This window comes from Geotrypetes seraphini, chromosome 8, assembly GCF_902459505.1.
Source record: "Geotrypetes seraphini chromosome 8, aGeoSer1.1, whole genome shotgun sequence".
In the NCBI taxonomy this organism is placed as follows: domain Eukaryota; kingdom Metazoa; phylum Chordata; class Amphibia; order Gymnophiona; family Dermophiidae; genus Geotrypetes; species Geotrypetes seraphini.
Window position 1 is genome coordinate 154,221,301 of NC_047091.1, and position 17,336 is coordinate 154,238,636.

At 43.5% G+C, this 17,336-nt stretch overlaps 1 protein-coding gene across 4 annotated transcripts in view; it reads left to right on the top strand.

Moving 5' to 3' along the window:
- Window positions 1-1,678: 1,678 nt before the first annotated feature.
- The window catches only part of ABCB9 (ATP binding cassette subfamily B member 9), a 70,337-nt gene continuing 54,679 nt past the window's right edge, over window positions 1,679-17,336 (top strand). For 3 of the 4 annotated variants that reach the window (XR_004540307.1, XR_004540308.1, XM_033954297.1), the window contains exons 1-6: window positions 1,732-1,860; window positions 6,195-6,292; window positions 6,435-6,522; window positions 6,919-7,623; window positions 12,757-12,871; window positions 17,118-17,248. Coding sequence is in view for 2 of the 4 variants with exons in the window: in XM_033954297.1 (XP_033810188.1) it covers window positions 7,014-7,623; window positions 12,757-12,871; window positions 17,118-17,248 (856 nt within the window). In the remaining 2 variants the exon portion in view is untranslated. The other variant, XM_033954298.1, reaches the window with a different exon arrangement.

Consider the following 17,336-nt stretch of genomic DNA (forward strand, 5'->3'; position numbering starts at 1 on the left):
CAGATGATGGAAGTGGGGATAGAGAAGAGGGCAAATGATGGAAGTGGGGGAAAGAGAGGAGGGCAAATGATGGAAGTGGGGGAAAGAGAGAAGGGGGCAAATGATGGAAGTGGGGGAAAGAGAGAAGGGGCAAATGATGGAAGTGGAGAGAAGGGAGAGAGAAGAGGGCAGAGGATGGAAGGAGGGGATAAATAAAAGGAGGGCACATGATGGGGGGAATGGATTGAGTTAGGGAAATACTGGAGGGGGTGAGGGAAAGAGGAGGTGAGCTGTAGATAGACAGTAAAAAAGGAAATTGATGAGAGGGTAGTAAGAACGTAATCTAGATGGATGCAGAAAATAAATTGAAAAGGAAAATGAGGGAAGAAAGGGATTGCAGAAGAGAGGTGTGGGAGAGGGAAGTAGAGGAGAGAGATGCCAGACCAATGGGGGTGAAAGGAGAGATGGAAGGGGGAGGCATACAGTTTCTGGAAAGGGCATAGAAGGAGAGAAGATGCTATATAGGGGCAGAGTGATGGCAGACAAAAGATGGAAGGAAGAGAGTAACAAGAAGATGAGGAAAGCAGAAACCAGAGAAGACAAAGGTAGAACAAAAATGTTCTATTTATTTGTTGCTTTAGGAAACATGTGTCACTGTTTCTGTGGTGTTGCATTGTATGCAGAGTCCAGCTTCTTGCTGGTTCAATTTAACCTTTGTCTATGTATTTTTATTTTATCCCCCCTTTTACAAAACTGTGGGGTCAGAGCTGTTACCACTGTGGCTAAAATCCACACTACAGTTTTGTAAAAGGGGGAGGGGTTAGTTTGTGATTACATATTCCATACTAGGCCAAGGTATTTTCTCTGTTCTGTGTGTTTTCTGTTAGGATTGACTGTGTAGGATTGATCTGTACTAGTCTGGCTTGTTTAGTTTTACAATGGGTGTATTGATGTACTGCTCACTGCATATGTAAGATGCTGCCTTTTCCTAGGTACTCATGTGTGACTTGTTACTAAAAATCATGTTTTTCATAGAGATGGGGGGGGGTGCCAATAAATGATGGGTCCCGGGTGTCACATAGGCTAGGTACATAAATATAAAAAGCAAACACTTTAAATTGGAGACTATTATGGTATTGTGATGTTAAAATATTGCAGAAATGGTGAAGGAACAGTAAAGTTCAATGTTCACTCAAAAAGAAGGAAAAAATGCTAGGTACGCCACTGATTACGGTGAACCTCTGAGACACTCATTTGTGTGCAAACGTCTTAGAACATTGATCGCTGTTTTAAAATCGGCCAAAAAATTCCACACAGAGCAACCCACATAGTCTTAGCGACCATATTTAGTTCATTCAGGCCTGAGTCAGCTGTTAGTTATAAAAAAAAAAAGTGTTGTGACTGTGTCTTTGAAGTTTCGAATGGTGCAAAAGCTCTCCAGTGATGCAAGTTACTGAAGAGGTTGAGACGACTGCTAGTTATTAAATTGTTAATGTGGCTCTCAAGCTTTGCTTGGTGCAACAGCTCGAGTGACTTGGAGGAGGAACAAGCGTGGAAGCAGACGCCGATCTGCGTGGAGCGTGCTAACCTTAAGGCGTAGCTTTTGGTAATCTCCAAGAGTGGGCGTGGCTTATGGTGAAAATTCGGAAGGTGGGCGGGTCTCCTGCAGCTCGCCGTCTAAGGCTTTCTGAGAAGCGCGGGAGGTGGAGCATCCTTCGTTCTTGCTGCGCGAGAGACGGGACTCGGAGGTGAGATGCGTCGCAAATGATATCCCACCATAATTTCCCTTTAGCACCAATGTAAGGGAGGGGGACTCGGAGCTGGGAAATATGGTGCGATTCCGTCGCTAGAGAAAGAGGAGAGCAGCTGACTGCTGACAAGGTTTGCATTGAACAGTTTTGACAGAACCCTTTATTTCATTAAATTAAAATTGCAATTCAGGTCCCTCGCGCCAGATGAATTATCCATTGATTTGGTGGCGGAAATTACATTTGAGAAAGTGAACTTCATAATAAAATAGAGCGATCGGTAATTGACTGTATGTTGCATCTGTCCATGGTGACGAGGCAGAAAGTGAAGAGCGGCCAAGGTGCAGCTCTCCTTCCCTCTGCTCTGAGACTGCGGCAGGGCTGAAACTATGGGGACTGGGGCCCCTCCTACCCCTTAGAAATGTATCGTCTTCATCCCTCCATCCGCAAGGTGAAATCACCTGTCCTACAAACCTCCATGGAAAATGTGACGCTCCTGCACTGTTCCAGGCTTATTTAAGCAGGATATATAAAGTCAGTTACCCCCCCCCCCCAAACAATTGTTATAATATATCTGACAAAATATTTTGTTGAATCAGCCCACTAGTGAAGGACCATAATACTACTGATGCAAATAAAATTAATTTGTTAAGAGGGGATGTGGGTGGGTATCATTTTATTCATCTCCTAATATGTATGAATTAATTAATATTTTTGATGTATTAGGTTGGATTTTCTGAAAGGGGTAGGGAGGGATTGGGAGGGTTTTCTATTTTAATTATAATTGTTCTACATGTATTACATAATATTCAAGATATTATAGAATATGAATATAAGAATGATATGTTGTACTTAAAGTGTTACATGAAGGAAAATCAAGTGTGTATTTATAAGATCATATGACTTTTTCTGATACACTTGTTGTGATATGCAAAAATGAATAAAGAAATTAAAAAAAAAAAATAAATTGTCAGTGCTTTCTGATATAGAAACTCTTGTTGCTGTTGTAATAGCACACACTTTTTTTTTGCCCAATATACAGTAAAACCTTGGTTTGCGAGCATAATTCGTTCCAGACATATGCTTGCAATCCAAAGCACTTGTATATCAAAGTGAATTTCCCCATAGGAAATAATAGAAACTCGGACGATTTGTTCCACAACCCAAAACTTTAATAGAAATACTGTAACATAATACATACTTGTATTGCGAGACCTCACAGCGTCTTCGGCTCAGTTGTGATGACGTGCCGCGCGCATACGTGTTCATACTGCAAGACATCGCTCATTTATCAAGTTAAAATTTAATAAAACATTTTGCTCGTCATGCAAAACACTCGCACACCACGTTACTCACAATCCAAGGTTTTACTGTATAATTGTGTAAAAATGTTACATCCCATCTCTTTATTGGTTTGTTGTTTTTTTTTTTGGGGGGGGGTTCATTGTACCTTTCACAACAGAACTGTGGTGTTATATGGAATAGAGATATGGAAGAATGGTATGTTTTAGTTCAAGTTTCAAGTTTAATAAGAATTTGCTGTACTGGTGGGTTCAGTTCTTGCTGAAATGATTGGTATTGCTAGAGAGAAAAGAGACTATTGCTATGAATGTAATGGGTAAAAGACTTATTTTTTTGCCAGACTTGACAGTTTCTGATGACTAAAAATAATCTGTGATTATAATGTGGAACCACCTAGAGGGCATATTACTTGGAATGTCCTCATCTGTTTGAGAAATCATTCCTATTAAATATTGTTTGGATTGTTAAAAATAATAAAAAAAAGATTTTGCTGTATCACCTGTCATACTTCTAAGCAGTTTTACATTATAAAAGAATTAAAAAAGAAAAAAGGGTGATGAACATGAGACTAACCGGACTAACTGGGACAAAAGAAAGATATAGTGGCACTAGAAAAGGTTCAAAGAAGAGCGACTTAAGATGGTAAGGGGGATAGAACTCCTCTCGTATGAGGAAAGACTAAAATGGTTAGAGCTCTTCAGCTTGGAAAAGAGACGGCTGAGGGGAGATATGATTGAAATCTACAAAATCCTGAGTGGAGTAGAACGGGTACGAGTGGATCGATTTTTCACTCCGACAAAAATTACAAAGACTAAGGGACACTCGAAGTTACACGGAAATACTTTTAAAACCAATTGGAGGAAATTTTTTTTCACTCAGAGAATAGTTAATCTCTGGAATGCGTTGCCAGAGGATGTGGTAAGAGTGGATAGCATAGCTGGTTTTAAGAAAGGTTAGGACAAGTTCCTGGAGGAAAAGTCCATAGTCTGTTATTGAGAAAGACATGGGGAAGCTACTGTTTATCCTGTATCGGTAGAATGGAATATTGCTACTCCTTGGGTTTTGGCCAGGTACTAGTAACCTGGATTGGCCACTGTGGGAACGGGCTACTGGGCTTGATGGACCATTGGTCTGACCCAGTATGGCTATTCTTATGTGCTTACGTTATCTAAGTATATGACAATTAAGCCATTGTAATATCACTGATGAGGTTGGTTCTGAGGCTCTGTGGAATGAGGCATTATGACATCACAATCTCAGCTCTGGAATGTTGCTCTCATTGGGGTTCCGGAATCTTGCTATTCTTTGAGATGCTGGAATGTTGCTACTCTTTGGGATTTGGCCAGGTACTAGGGACCTGGATTGGCCACCGTGAGAACGGGCTACTGGACTTGATGGACCATTGGTCTGACCCAGTAAGGCTAGTCTTATGTTCTTATCTTAAAATAGTAGAGCAATCCAAAAAGGGGGACTACAAGAGGAGGGGGAATCTCATCTCAAAGCTGGAGCAAGGAGGACTAGTAATGATAAGACGGGATGGATTGTTGTTGGGGGAATGAGTCTGCGTGGGTGAGAAGTGTATTGATTTTATGCAATGTATATTAATTAAAACCAATTCGATACAGTTCTTCTGAATGATCCCCAGGGGATCTTATTCAAAAAGAAGCAATTGGACTTTACTCTCCTGCCTGGGCCTAGTGCTATTATTACATGCAGCTCAGTTATGTGCATTTTGCTATGTTAAAGAAGTCATACATTAAATATAAGGCTGTCAAGTATTCACAAGAAGGATGTCAAGGTGCCAACCCTGTGTAGGAATGTTCCTCTTAACAGCGCTGCCTTAGTTTAATCATCATGTTCATCCTCATGAAGAGAACCTGTACTACTTGGATTAGAAGTAGCTGTGCCCCTTTCTAAACCAGGGGTTCTGGGACACAGCCATTCCCGAATCCCTATTTGTCCCATTTGTCTTTTTTTAATCAGGTTGTATACTCTGTCGAGCAGGGATTGTCTCTTGCACGTTTAATGTACAGCGTTGCGTACGTTTAACAGTACTATAGAAATTCAAGTTTTTTTAGGGTTTTATATACCGCCTATCAATGTTATCTAAGCGGTTTTACAATCAGGTACTCAAGTATTTTTCCTGTCTGTCCCGGTGGGCTCACAATCTATCTAACGTACCTGGGGCTATGGAGGATTAAGTGACTTGCCCACAAGGAGCAGTGCGATAAGTAGTAGTAGTAAGTTTGTGGGACATCCACAAAAACGCGCATGACGTACATTTTACATGTGCTGTCTCCATTGTATGTATAAGAACATAAGAGTTGCCGCTGCTGGGTCAGGCCAGTGGTCCATCGTGCCCAGCAGTCCGCTCACGCGGCAGCCCTTAGGTCAAAGACCAGTGCTCTAAATGAGTCCAGCCTCACCTGCGAACGTTCTGGTTCAGCAGGAACTTATCCAACCTTTTCTTGAATCCCTGAAGAGTATTTTCCCCTATAACAGCCTCCGGAAGAGCGTTCCAGATTTCTACCACTCTCTGGGTGAAGAAGTAGTTCCTTATGTTAGTACGGAATCTATCCCCTTTTAACTTTAGAGAGTGCCCTCTCATTCTCTCTACCTTGGAGAGGGTGAGCAACCTGTCTTTTATCTACTAAGTCTATTCCCTTCATTATCTTGAATTTTCAATCATGTCCCCTCTCAGTCTCCTCTTTTCAAGGGAGAAGAGGCCCAGTTTCTCTAATCTCTCACTGTATGGCAACTCCTCCAGCCCCTTAACCATTTTAATTGCTCTTCTCTGGACCCTTTCGGGTAGTACCGTGTCCTTTTTCAAATCTCTCTCATGCATATTCATTGTGGCTATCCTGAAAATCGGGAAAAAGTTAAATTTACTCTATAACAGAGGGTTCCAAGCCCCCCCCCAATGGCAGCGCATCGGAGCTCTTTAAAAGTCACTTTTTAGGCGGTGCGTTGGTGTCTTGCATCGAATTGTCAGCACTGCAATGTCAGTGCGCTGAAGTCTCGTGCGCAAATGACTATGAGCCGAATGTATTAGCACATGTTCTAGTGTGTGTTATTGCTTGGAGTCAACAACAAATGTTGCCAGAAGATCGTTCTGAATAGAGAGATGCAGCCACTTTAATCCTAGGCTTTGTCTCTTCAATTTAGGATGAAAATCACCTGTGACAAAATGCAGAGAGAGCGTTTCCAAACCAGCAGCAACAAAAACAACAATCCATAACTGATCTAATGACGCCCTCTAGGAGGTGGGTCACTAATTTAATCCTGTATTTTGAATGAGAATAACTAATGGGCAGACCGGATGGACCGTTCAGGTCTTTATCTGCTGTCATTTACTATGTTCCTATGTACTGGACAGATCTAATGTAAAACTTGTCCGTCTTTCAGGTGCCAATACATTCTCACAAGGTACTGCAGGAATTCTGTGGCAGTGGCTCACTACATGGCTGCATTCTGATTGGTTCACAGGAAACAGGTACTTCAACCAATAAGAAGTCAACCTGCTTTGTTGACCTTTGCCCTTGCCTTGACACTCTGTGTTCTGTTTGAGTAAGATTCTATTTTCATTCAAGTTGTACTGATCATTGATAAGCTACCTGATGCCAGACAGACCAAAGTTCAACTTACTATGCTTTCATAGGCCTCTGATGCGCTACGAATTTGCTTTTAACTATTAAAAAGGGTCAGTAATCTAGTAACCTGCTATCTTGAAAAAGCTTTCATTCATTAAATAGGTACATGTAAGCTGGTGTATTTTGTTTCCGTTAAACTTTGATAAGAGCAGATGCATTTAGAAAAATAGCTAATATGCTTAGGGGGGGGTGTTTGTCCAGGAAAATTGCTAACCGACCTGCTGTGGTGTTGATTCCAGGTCCGATTTAGAAGATGACTTTCAAAGCCAGCTAGCCTACCTCATCTGGTTTCACTCAAAAGTCTTGTTGAGCTCCATAGAAGAAAGATCGAAAGATGAGAGCGAGGAAAACTTTTGTCTGTATTTGCACTTTTATTGTTATCGATGCGATAACAACAACAGTATTGTATGTATATGGCTCCAAACAGAAGAACATGATGGAAGACCTGACAAATTTTAATATCTTTACCTCTTTGCTGGATATCTGGGGATTATGCCTGCTTCGGAGCTGCTTACTGCTCGGAGCGCTGATTGGAGTGGCAAAAAACTTTGGCTATGGCCCCAGGCGGTTGGAAGCCTCCCTGACTTGCATCATGTTGCTTTGCCTGCTCTTTGCCATGTATGTGGTGACCAAAGTGTTGCTATTCTCGGAGGTTGAGAAGCCCATTAAAGACCCCTGGTTTTGGAGTTTGTTCGCATGGACCAACGTGGCTGCAGCCGCCACCGTTTCCTGCTGGTGGCTTCTCTCGCTCATAACGCCTTCCAGACACGGTTCGAACTTGTACTTTGCATTGAGGGCTGAAGAGACGGAGAGGCCTGGCAACACATCCATGAAAAAGGAAACAGAGTCACCTAGGGCAACAATAAGCAGGCTGCTGTCTTTTTCCCGACCGGATGTCTTTTACCTTGGACTCGCCTTTTTCTTTCTTTTGGCCAACACCTTAGGTAAGAGAAACCAGTTACTCTTAGATCCCATTTTTCTTAAACAGTTTCTATAGTTAACAAAAGAGGCATCTCTGTTTTGGATTGTTCTGCCAGCAGGACTCCCAGTGTTATGGGGGAGGGGGGGTGGTTATGTCTTTCATCTCTGATATTTTAAAATCTGGTTCAACGTCTGGAGGCTTCCATATTCATGGTTGGTTGGGTGATTTATGTGGAAATTTGTGTACAAGAATCTGTGCAATTATTCCCTTAAGCCTCAGGGGATGTCAAAGTCGGTCCTCAAGGGCCGCAATCCAGTCGGGTTTTCAGGATTTCCCCAATGAATATGCATGAGATCTATTTGCATGCACTGCTTTCATCGTATGCTAATAGATCTCATGCATATTCATTGAAGAAATCTTGAAAACCCGACTGGATTGCGGCCCTTGAGGACCGACTTTGACACCAAGGAGAGTGAGTTTATTTGCCGTTTGCAATTTGCATTCTACTCTCCACTGCCTTCTTCATTTGTACTCATCTTTTGTACCATCCATATCACTATCTAACAAAAAAGAAAGAAAATCTGGAATGCTTTATATAATAGAGCATTGTGCATGTGATGGTCGGTATATCAAGCCATAAATAAACTTGAAATTTGACTTGCATCCTTAGGGAAAAAAACCCAACAACTTTGAAGAAGGATTCCCCTTTTGCGTTTCTCCCTTACGTGTTTGAATTCTGCTTCATATGCTATGGAAGAATCTCCGAGGTCAGCCAGGAGCGGAGAAACTAGACGGGGCTGAAAATGTTTGTGGTCTGGTATTCCAAAGCACTCGCCAGTAGTTGTGTCTTAGCTGTGAATGTTCAGCAGCACTTCTGTATCGTGCATCATTTGCTATCTAGAAAGTAGCACCAAATATATGTACCAGTTAATATTCAAAACGATTTAAATGGCCGGAAAGGCTATTCATGGATATTCACTGGCACTTAGGCTTCCTTTTATCAAGCCACGTTAGGGTTTTTTTCCACTGTGGTAAAAGTTCTGACGCTCATAGGAATTCTATGAGCGTCGGAGCTTTTCTTGCAGCAGCTGACGATAAAAACCCTAACGCGGCTTGATAAAAGGGGACTTTAGTTAGTGCAACTGAATATTTGCAGTGACCCCCAAATTCTGTATAATTTCTAAAGTTTCCAAGTTTCTTAAAAATTTGTTATACCGCCTAATCAGGTTTCTAGGCGGTGTACATCATTTAAAAGATAAAATCTAAAATACATACATCATAACTAAAATTAATAGATACGGACAGTACTAGGGGCTTTGTTGTACAATGGGCAAAATAATTTGGACAAACGTATACAAAGGAAGGGATAGAACTACAATCTTGAGAGAAAAGAACAAAAAAAGGGAAAACCTGGAGGAAGGGGAAAAAAAGTAAAGGATCATCCAGTTGTCCTTGGAACAGGGGTGTCAAACGCAGTCACATTAAGGGGCCGAAATCCAAAACACAGGCTAAGTCGCGGGCCAGACCCCGCCCAATCTCCGCCCCAGACCCCACCCCCATAATAGTACTAATATAACACCATTTTTTCAAATCATTTTTCATATACTGTATATACATAGAAACATAGAAAATATAGAAACATAGAAAATAGACGGCAGATAAGGGCCACGGCCCATCCAGTCTGCCCACCCTAATGTCCCTCCCCTACCTAAACACACAATTTAATTGTATTAACAACACATAATGGTTAACCACAAAATTAAACTACACAAAGCACACTGTATGCTTCTCAACATCCATTCCTACCAGAACTAAAGTACTAATATATACAAACAAACCCTAAGATGCAAGACTCTGCATGCAGTACAACCCCAGAGAAATAGAAACAAATGCATTTCTTCCTGAACAGTGCAAATTATAGACAGCAGATGAAAATTCTCAAAATTGACACAATTCAATCACTGAATTCAAAATAAAATCATTCCCCCTACCTTTGTTGTCTCCCTCCCCTCCATGCTGTGCTTCAACTAGGTGCCTCCCTCCAGTGGGCGTCTTACCTTCTGGCTGGCTCCTGCCTGGCTGTTTTATGCAGCCCGCAGGGCAATGCGGCGTTTTCATTATTGCCCCCCGTGTTATCTTCTGGCCAGCTCCCTCCTCATAGCTGCAGTGTGCACAAAGCCGCGGGGGCGTCTCCTCGCATGTCCCACGTTTCATCTAGAAGCATTCCCTCTGATGTTGCGATGTCGGAGAGAAGACTTCCAGTTCAGGCGCAGGCCACGCATAGGAGCCACCGCCCATGGCTTTGTGCACAGTGCGGCAGTGAGGAGGAGGGAGCCGGCCAGAAGATAACACCAGGGGCGGCAATGAAAATGCTGCATCATATTGCGGGCCGCATAAAATGGCCAGGCAGGCTGTATTAAGCCTGCGGGCCTTGAGTTTGACACCTGTGCCTTAGAAAGACAGTTATACTCCAAATGTGTTGTTGAACAGAAAAGTTTTAAATTTGGACTTAAAATAAATTAAGATAGTTTCTTCTCTTAAATAACTTGGTGTGGAGTTCCAGAGAGAAGGGGTGGCAACTGAAAAGATGTATAGGGCATCTAAAGCTGTGCACATACACCGGTGCATGTAATTGATGTATGCATACAACCTAATTGATTAATAGGCCTAATCAATGCTAATAATTCACAATTAACAACTTATAATTGACATTAACTGGAGAATGTCGGGCTTTCCTCTTCCTGATGCATTGTGGGATGTACTGGGGAGGGGCCTAAGGTCCTGATTGGCCTTAGGTTCCTGGACTAACTGGAATCTTAGGCCTCTCTCCCAGTGTATTCTGGGATGCACGGGGAGTGGCCTAAGATTCCAATTGGCCAGATTCCTTAGGCCACTCCCATGGGAGGGGCCTTATGCGCCTGGGCCAATCAGGGCCTTAGGCCCCTCCCCAGTGCATCCCACAGTGCATTGGGAGGGGTAAAGCCCACCATTCTTTGAAGGTGGGCCTGCCAGCCGGAGGGAGTAAGCATGCCTCCGGCTGCCAATGAAAATAGGTACTGGTGGGGTTAGGATGGGAGCATGCTTTAGGAGGGGGGCTTCCAGCAAAAGGGATTGCATCTCTTCTGTCAATGATCTTAGTGGGGTTCTGGCAATAAGAACTGGGCATTCTTCTTGTCAGGGGATGAATCGTGGTGGTAGTGGCAGGAGGAATTCGGCACACCTTGTGCCGCAGACATTCGGGAGGGGGGGGCTTCGGGAGTTCAGGCAGGAGGGAATGGGCATCCCTCCTGCTGGATGTCTTGAGGGGGGGGGGACATGTTCCCTGCTGCATCTGCTAAATTGATCACAGCAGAGAGATTCCCTTCCCATGATCAGCTCAGTGGCCGTGTCTATTTGAAATGTAGGCCAGCCTTAGTCTTTGCACATATGCAATGCCTGTGCAATGCCTGTCAGCTGATGTCCTTACCAAATAAGGACAGCTCAAATAGATAAGCATGTGACAGACCAAAGGTTATAATGCATGCTCCTTAGCCTTAAGCTGTAGGCAAAGTCTGATTGCTGCCCATTTAAGGGATAAGGGTAAGCCTGTGTCAGGTTAATATGTGACAAAGGTCTTGCGACAAGATGTTAGCATTTTCCTTTACTTAGGGGAATGGGAATGGGAATAATTCATAATTCTTTCACAGGGGCTCATAATTCTTTCACAGGGGTGGTGAAATCAGTGTGCCGATCTCGCCCTGTTTCAGAATGGCAGAATGGCGTCCCTACAGAACTGCAAATGATTTTTAGGGACCGATGTAACAAGGGTTTCTACTTATAGGCACACAGTGGGAGAAAACCTTTAACCAATTAGACCCTCGACTTTTTTTGTTTGTTTTTTTTCAAAGAATATTAAACTTGATCAGTGGCCTCCCGCCACAAGCACACCTCCCATCCCTTTCCCCATACAGTACTCCCCTGAAATTCGGGGGGGTTCCCATTCCAGGATCCATTGTGAATTTTGATAAATCACGAATACGGTTAAGAGGGCAGCTGGGGTACCGGCGGGTGCAGAAAATCACTCGCGGTATGCTCCAACCGGCTCTTCCTGTTACCGAAGTCAGGCTACACCAATCAGGAGCTGCTTTGACACGCAGCTCCTGATTGCTGTAGCCAGTTACCAAAGTCAGGCTACACCAATCAGGAGCTGCTTTGACACACAGCTCCTGATTGGTGTAGCCTGACTTTAGTACAGGAAGAGGCGGTCGGAGAATACCGCAAATTAGCGAGTCCGTGATTCGCGAACCGAGAATTTGCGGGGGAGCACTGTATCTTTTTAACTTCGCTGGCGTGGGCAGCATGCCCACGTCAGTGTTGGCTTGTCCTATGACGTTACTTCCTAGGCGCGGGTCCCAGAAGTGACATCAGAGAGAGTGCCGATACTGACGTGGGCAGCAACCTCATGCCGGGGAAGTAAAAAAAGTTCCGGAGTTTGCTAAGAGGTGTGTGCACTCAACAAGGAGAAGGGGGGGCGGCGAGGGGGGTGGGCGCCTGGGGTGGACCGCCCTCCCTTTCTCTATGCCACTGAACCTGATGATATGATATAATGGAGAGTTAGCCTGGGATACTGAATGAAATGTTTTTAATTAAATATACACTGATCCCATAGAACAATGTGGTTCTTTTCTCTCCCAGAACTTGTGGATCTGTTACAACCTGTATTTTTTTGCATATTAACCATGGTGCAGGGTATACCGATAAGTGGACGCAAGACAATTGCGTCCTGTCAATTGCGCTAGTGTTGGGGGTAAGGTTTAGATGAGGATTATGGGAACTAGATAGCAAGTGAATATTTTAAGTGTAGTGGGGGCGTTTCCCTCCTCAAAAAAGATGGTTATGAAGAAAAATTAGAATCTGCTGTATGGAGCGCATTTGACGGGGCGCCATTGTCCTGCACACATTTGACGGGTCATGTGGTGCAGAGTGCGGAGAATTGTGATGAATACATTTCTTCCAAGACCTTTGGTTTCCTCTGAGAAGGGCAGCTTGTTTTACACCATGAAATGATGATCTGAAGTCCCTTGAAGTTTCCGTAGCAGTAGCATTTCTATAAGACAAAACACAGTAACCTGATCTCACCCTTTTGCCTCCTCTCGCACTGTACCCGCTGTACCAGGGGAGACATTTACTCCGTATTTCACTGGATTAGTAATAGATGGCATAGTCGTTCAGAGGAGCTTGGATCAGTTTTCCAGTGCAGTGCTTATTCTCTCACTTCTCGCTGTAGGAAGGTAAAAATGCATATTTTATGGGGGTTTTAAATCTATGTTTTTCTCTACTGCATAATTAATATATTTTCTCTACTGCATAATTTGTGTTTTTAAGACCCTCTCATGGCCATCTTAAAAATCATTTAAGTTGAAATATCCTCCAACATGAGGGTATAGTATTGATGTGGAGCAATAGATATTCTGACAAGAAAAAAAACCCTGTCCTTATTTTTATTGTGTCGGGGGATTTGGCAAACACAAAGGAAATTACTTCCCCCTCCCCCTCCCCCCAGCAATGGTGCTATTGCCAAATGCCCATATTCAGAAAGAAACCCAAAGAGAAATACTGCATATTACTTGAGGTTGATCCACATCTCGATAATTTGATACCCAATATTAACCATTGTATTACCAAACTTCAGTCCTGGGCGACAATGGTCCAGATGAAATTAAATGCTGCAAAGTCTAAGCTTTTATGGCTTGGCCCAAAGTTAGATTCTCTCCCTTCTGCTGTGATCTTAGACTCAGGAGAATCTTTGAAAATTGAGTTTTCCTCGTTAATACTGGGTATTGTTATCGATTCTTCACTTACATTTAAGGACCAACTAAATTTGCTTATTAAAAAGTGTGTTTTTTCAGCCTCCGTGCTCTGAGAAGAGTACTTTTTCACCAACAACACTTCTCTGTATTGGTTCAATCAATCATTTTGTCAAGGCTAGATTACTGCAATTCAGTGTATTTGGGTCTTTCAAAGGTCAGTCTGCAGAGTAGTGCTGCCTGATTCACAATTCGAATCGATTCACCGATTCACATCAGGTGAATCGATTCGAATCGATTCAAAACCCAAAAAAATTGGCTTCCCGATTCGGCTGACCCTCCCCCCTCACCCCCCTAAAGCAGGAGCGGCAGTGCTGCTCTTGCTGGCCGTCCACTGCCGCACCTGCTTTAGAGGGTGAGGGGGGAGGGTCAGTCGGGAAGTATTGCTGTCCGGCTTCCTCCCCCCTGGCGTCCAGTTTCTCTCCCCTGACGTCCAAATTCCCCCCCTAGCCTCCCCGCACCGTTTACCTTTGAAGACCAGCCTGCAAACAAGATTGTGGTTATAGCGTCTTTCCAAACTGCTTCGGAGTTGTTTCTTTCGCAGTGGTCCCGCCCCTCCTCTGACCCCCTTCAGGGGGGGTCAAGCAGGCAGGCCTTCAAGGGGGGGGACAGGCCTTCAAGGGGGGGAGAAATGTAAATGTGGGAAGCAGAAACCCGAGGTACAACTATACGATGGGAGGGATGTTATTGAATGAGAGTACCCAAGAAAGGGACTTGGGGGTAATGGTGGACATGACAATGAAGCCGACGGCACAGTGCGCAGCGGCTGCTAAGAGAGCGAATAGAATGCTAGGTATAATCAAGAAGGGTATTACAACCAGGATGAAAGAAGTTATCCTGCCGTTGTATCGAGCGATGGTGCACCCGCATCTGGAATACTACGTCCAATATTGGTCGCCGTACCTTAAGAAAGATATGGCGTTACTCGAGAGGGTTCAGAGGAGAGTGACATGTCTGATAAAAGGGATGGAAAACTTTTCATATGCTGAGAGATTGGAGAAACTGGATCTCTTTTCCCTGGAGAAGAGGAGACTTAGAGGGGATATGATAGAGACTTATAAGATCATGAGGGGCATAGAGAGAGTAGAGAGGGACAGATTCTTCAAACTTTCAAAAAATAAAAGAACAAGAGGGCATTGGAAAAAGTTGTAAGGGGACAGATTCAAAACAAATGCTTGGAAGTTCTTCTTTACCCAACATGTGGTGAACACCTGGAATGCGCTTCCAGAGGACGTAGTAGGGCAGAGTATGGTACTGGGGTTTAAGAAAGGATTGGACAATTTCTTGCTGGAAAGGGGGATAGATGGGTATAAATAGAGGATCACTGCACGTGTCAGTCGAAATAAGGACCCTGTTGGGTTCCTGTTCCTTCATCATATAGATGTACCACGTTTTTACAACGGTTATTGTCTGAAATAAAGACTTGTCGTGTAGTACATCGTTTCTGCAGCATTTCTCTCTGGTCTTCTATCATTCCGCACCTACTGCAGTGCTGTTGGATCCCTTTCTGTGTTATATTCAGAAAGAAACAGAACATAACTTTCACTTAGACATTCAAGGTAAATGACATCAAAATTATACAAATTCACAGTAACGAAACGCCATAAAAAAAACATAGATAAAAGCATACATACCACTGAAATCCAAACAATTGAGTGAGTCAAAGTAGTAATAATGTATCCAAAAGCCAAATAAGCATGTACGTATATAAAACAATGTTCAACTGATACCCAACCAATAAATATATTTGAAAAGATCTTGATAAGTTCCATTTTCTGGATGGTGGATAGTGCTACATTTATTTTAGATTTATTTTATGACGAGTTACAATGAGGTACAGTGGGTAATTTATCATCTCAAAAGGACTTACAGTCTGAGGGCCCAATTTACTAAACATTTTCCTCACGGACACAAAGGGCCTGATTCTTTAAAAGACGCAGACCCTGGTGGCCACCTAAGAAGCGGCCGCTGAGCGTGTGTCAATCACACATCAACATCCTTTAGAGCAGTGTTTTTCAACCTTTTTTGGGCAAAGGCACACTTGTTTCATGAAAAAAATCACGAGGCACACCACCATTAGAAAATGTTAAAAAATTTAACTCTCTGCCTATATTGACTATATATAAAGTAATTCTCTTGAATAGGAATCAAATAAACACAAAGAAAGTATTTTATAATTACTTTATTATGAAATAAAAATTATAAAAATTATAAAATACTTTATTCAGTGCGAAACCTGGGCCTGTTTGGCTGAACACAAAGCTGATATTCTGGCTGGAATCGAAGAAAGACACACACGTAGCTCTTCGTCAACAGCTCTCAGTCTCTCTCTGTATTTGGTTTTTATAGCATACAAAAATAGACAAATATACCCTCCATCCTTTTTATTAAACCACAATAGCAGTTTTTAGCGCAGGGAGCTGCGCTGAATGTCCAGCGCTGCTCTTGACGCTCATAGGCTCCCTGCGCTAAAAACCACTATTGCGGTTTAGTAAAAGGTGACCATATTGTAAAATATAGACAGCAGATATAAATTCAGAACTGTGCATAGTAAGTGAAGGGAAGTTTTCATCTCTGGGAATTTACCCAGTTAACTATTAAGTTATTTGGGCAAATTCCTTTGAAAACTGTGGTAATACTGCCTCCACTTTGCTAAATTTAAAATAAAATCATTTTTCCTACCTTGTCTGGTGATTTCTGGTTGCACTTTCTTCTTCTGACTGTGCATCCAATCTTTCTTCCCTTCTATCAGCCTGTATGCTTTCTCTCCTCCACACCTGATTCCCTCCCCCAACTTTTTCTTCCTCTCTCCCTGACCTTTCTTTCTTTTTTTCTGTTTCTCTTCTTTCCTTCTGTTTCCCTGCCTGCCCCCTTTCTTTCTTTCTCCCTGCCGTTCCCCAAGCCACTGCCACTGCCGCTGCCATCGGGGAACAGGACCCACCAATGGATAACAGGCCCCAAAGCCGACGCCGACGCATGCTCTCCCTGACGTCAATTCTACAATCGGAGAGGAAGTTCCGCCCAGCCAGGCAGCGATTGGCTGGCCCGAACTTCCTCTCCGACTGCAGAATTGACGTCGGGGAGAAGAAGACTTATCGGCTCGATAGATTAGATCGCCAAGACAAAGTGAGTCCTGGGTGATCGACTCACTTTGCCTTGGCGAGCTACTGGCGCCCCTGCCTCGGGCCCCCTGTCAGCTCTGGGCCCTGCGGCACACCAGGCAACATCTCGCGGCACACTAGTGTGCCGCGGAACAGCGGTTGAAAAACACTGCTTTAGAGAATCGTGTCATAGGGCGCCTCTCGCCCTCGCTACCCCACTGACCCTGGCCTACATTTCTGGCGCCTAGGGCCCCATCAAGCCGCGATTCTGGAAGCGGCGCCTGTCGGTGATTGACGTGCAGCAGGCGCCCAGAATCAACCCCCTGTTTGCCTCTAGAGTATCACAGCTTTAAAGAATAGCTATATCATTTCAGCATTGGCTTTTGAATATGGAATACGGTTTCATTCTTTGTGAAGCTGCAACATAGACCAAAGGCAGGCATGTGGACGAGCACTGCCACCTGAAATCCTCCCAGTCATCGTAGCAGTCTCAGAGGTGTATTTGTAGAAAATACAGTGGATGTAATGCATGCGTTCTCACCCAGCATTTTGTCTTTTCTGCCCTTAAGTGCCTTTGCTGCCGGTGTCCGTGGAGGCCTGTTCACGTTCACTTTCGCCAGGCTGAATGTCAGAATCCGCAATCTCCTCTTCAGGTCACTGGTCTCTCAGGAGATTGGATTCTTTGATGAGAATCATACAGGTTAGATTTTTTTTCCCCGCTCTTCTCCACATGGTCCTTTTTTGGAATTTATACAGGATTGTATGTTGGAATTTAAGTCTTAATAAAA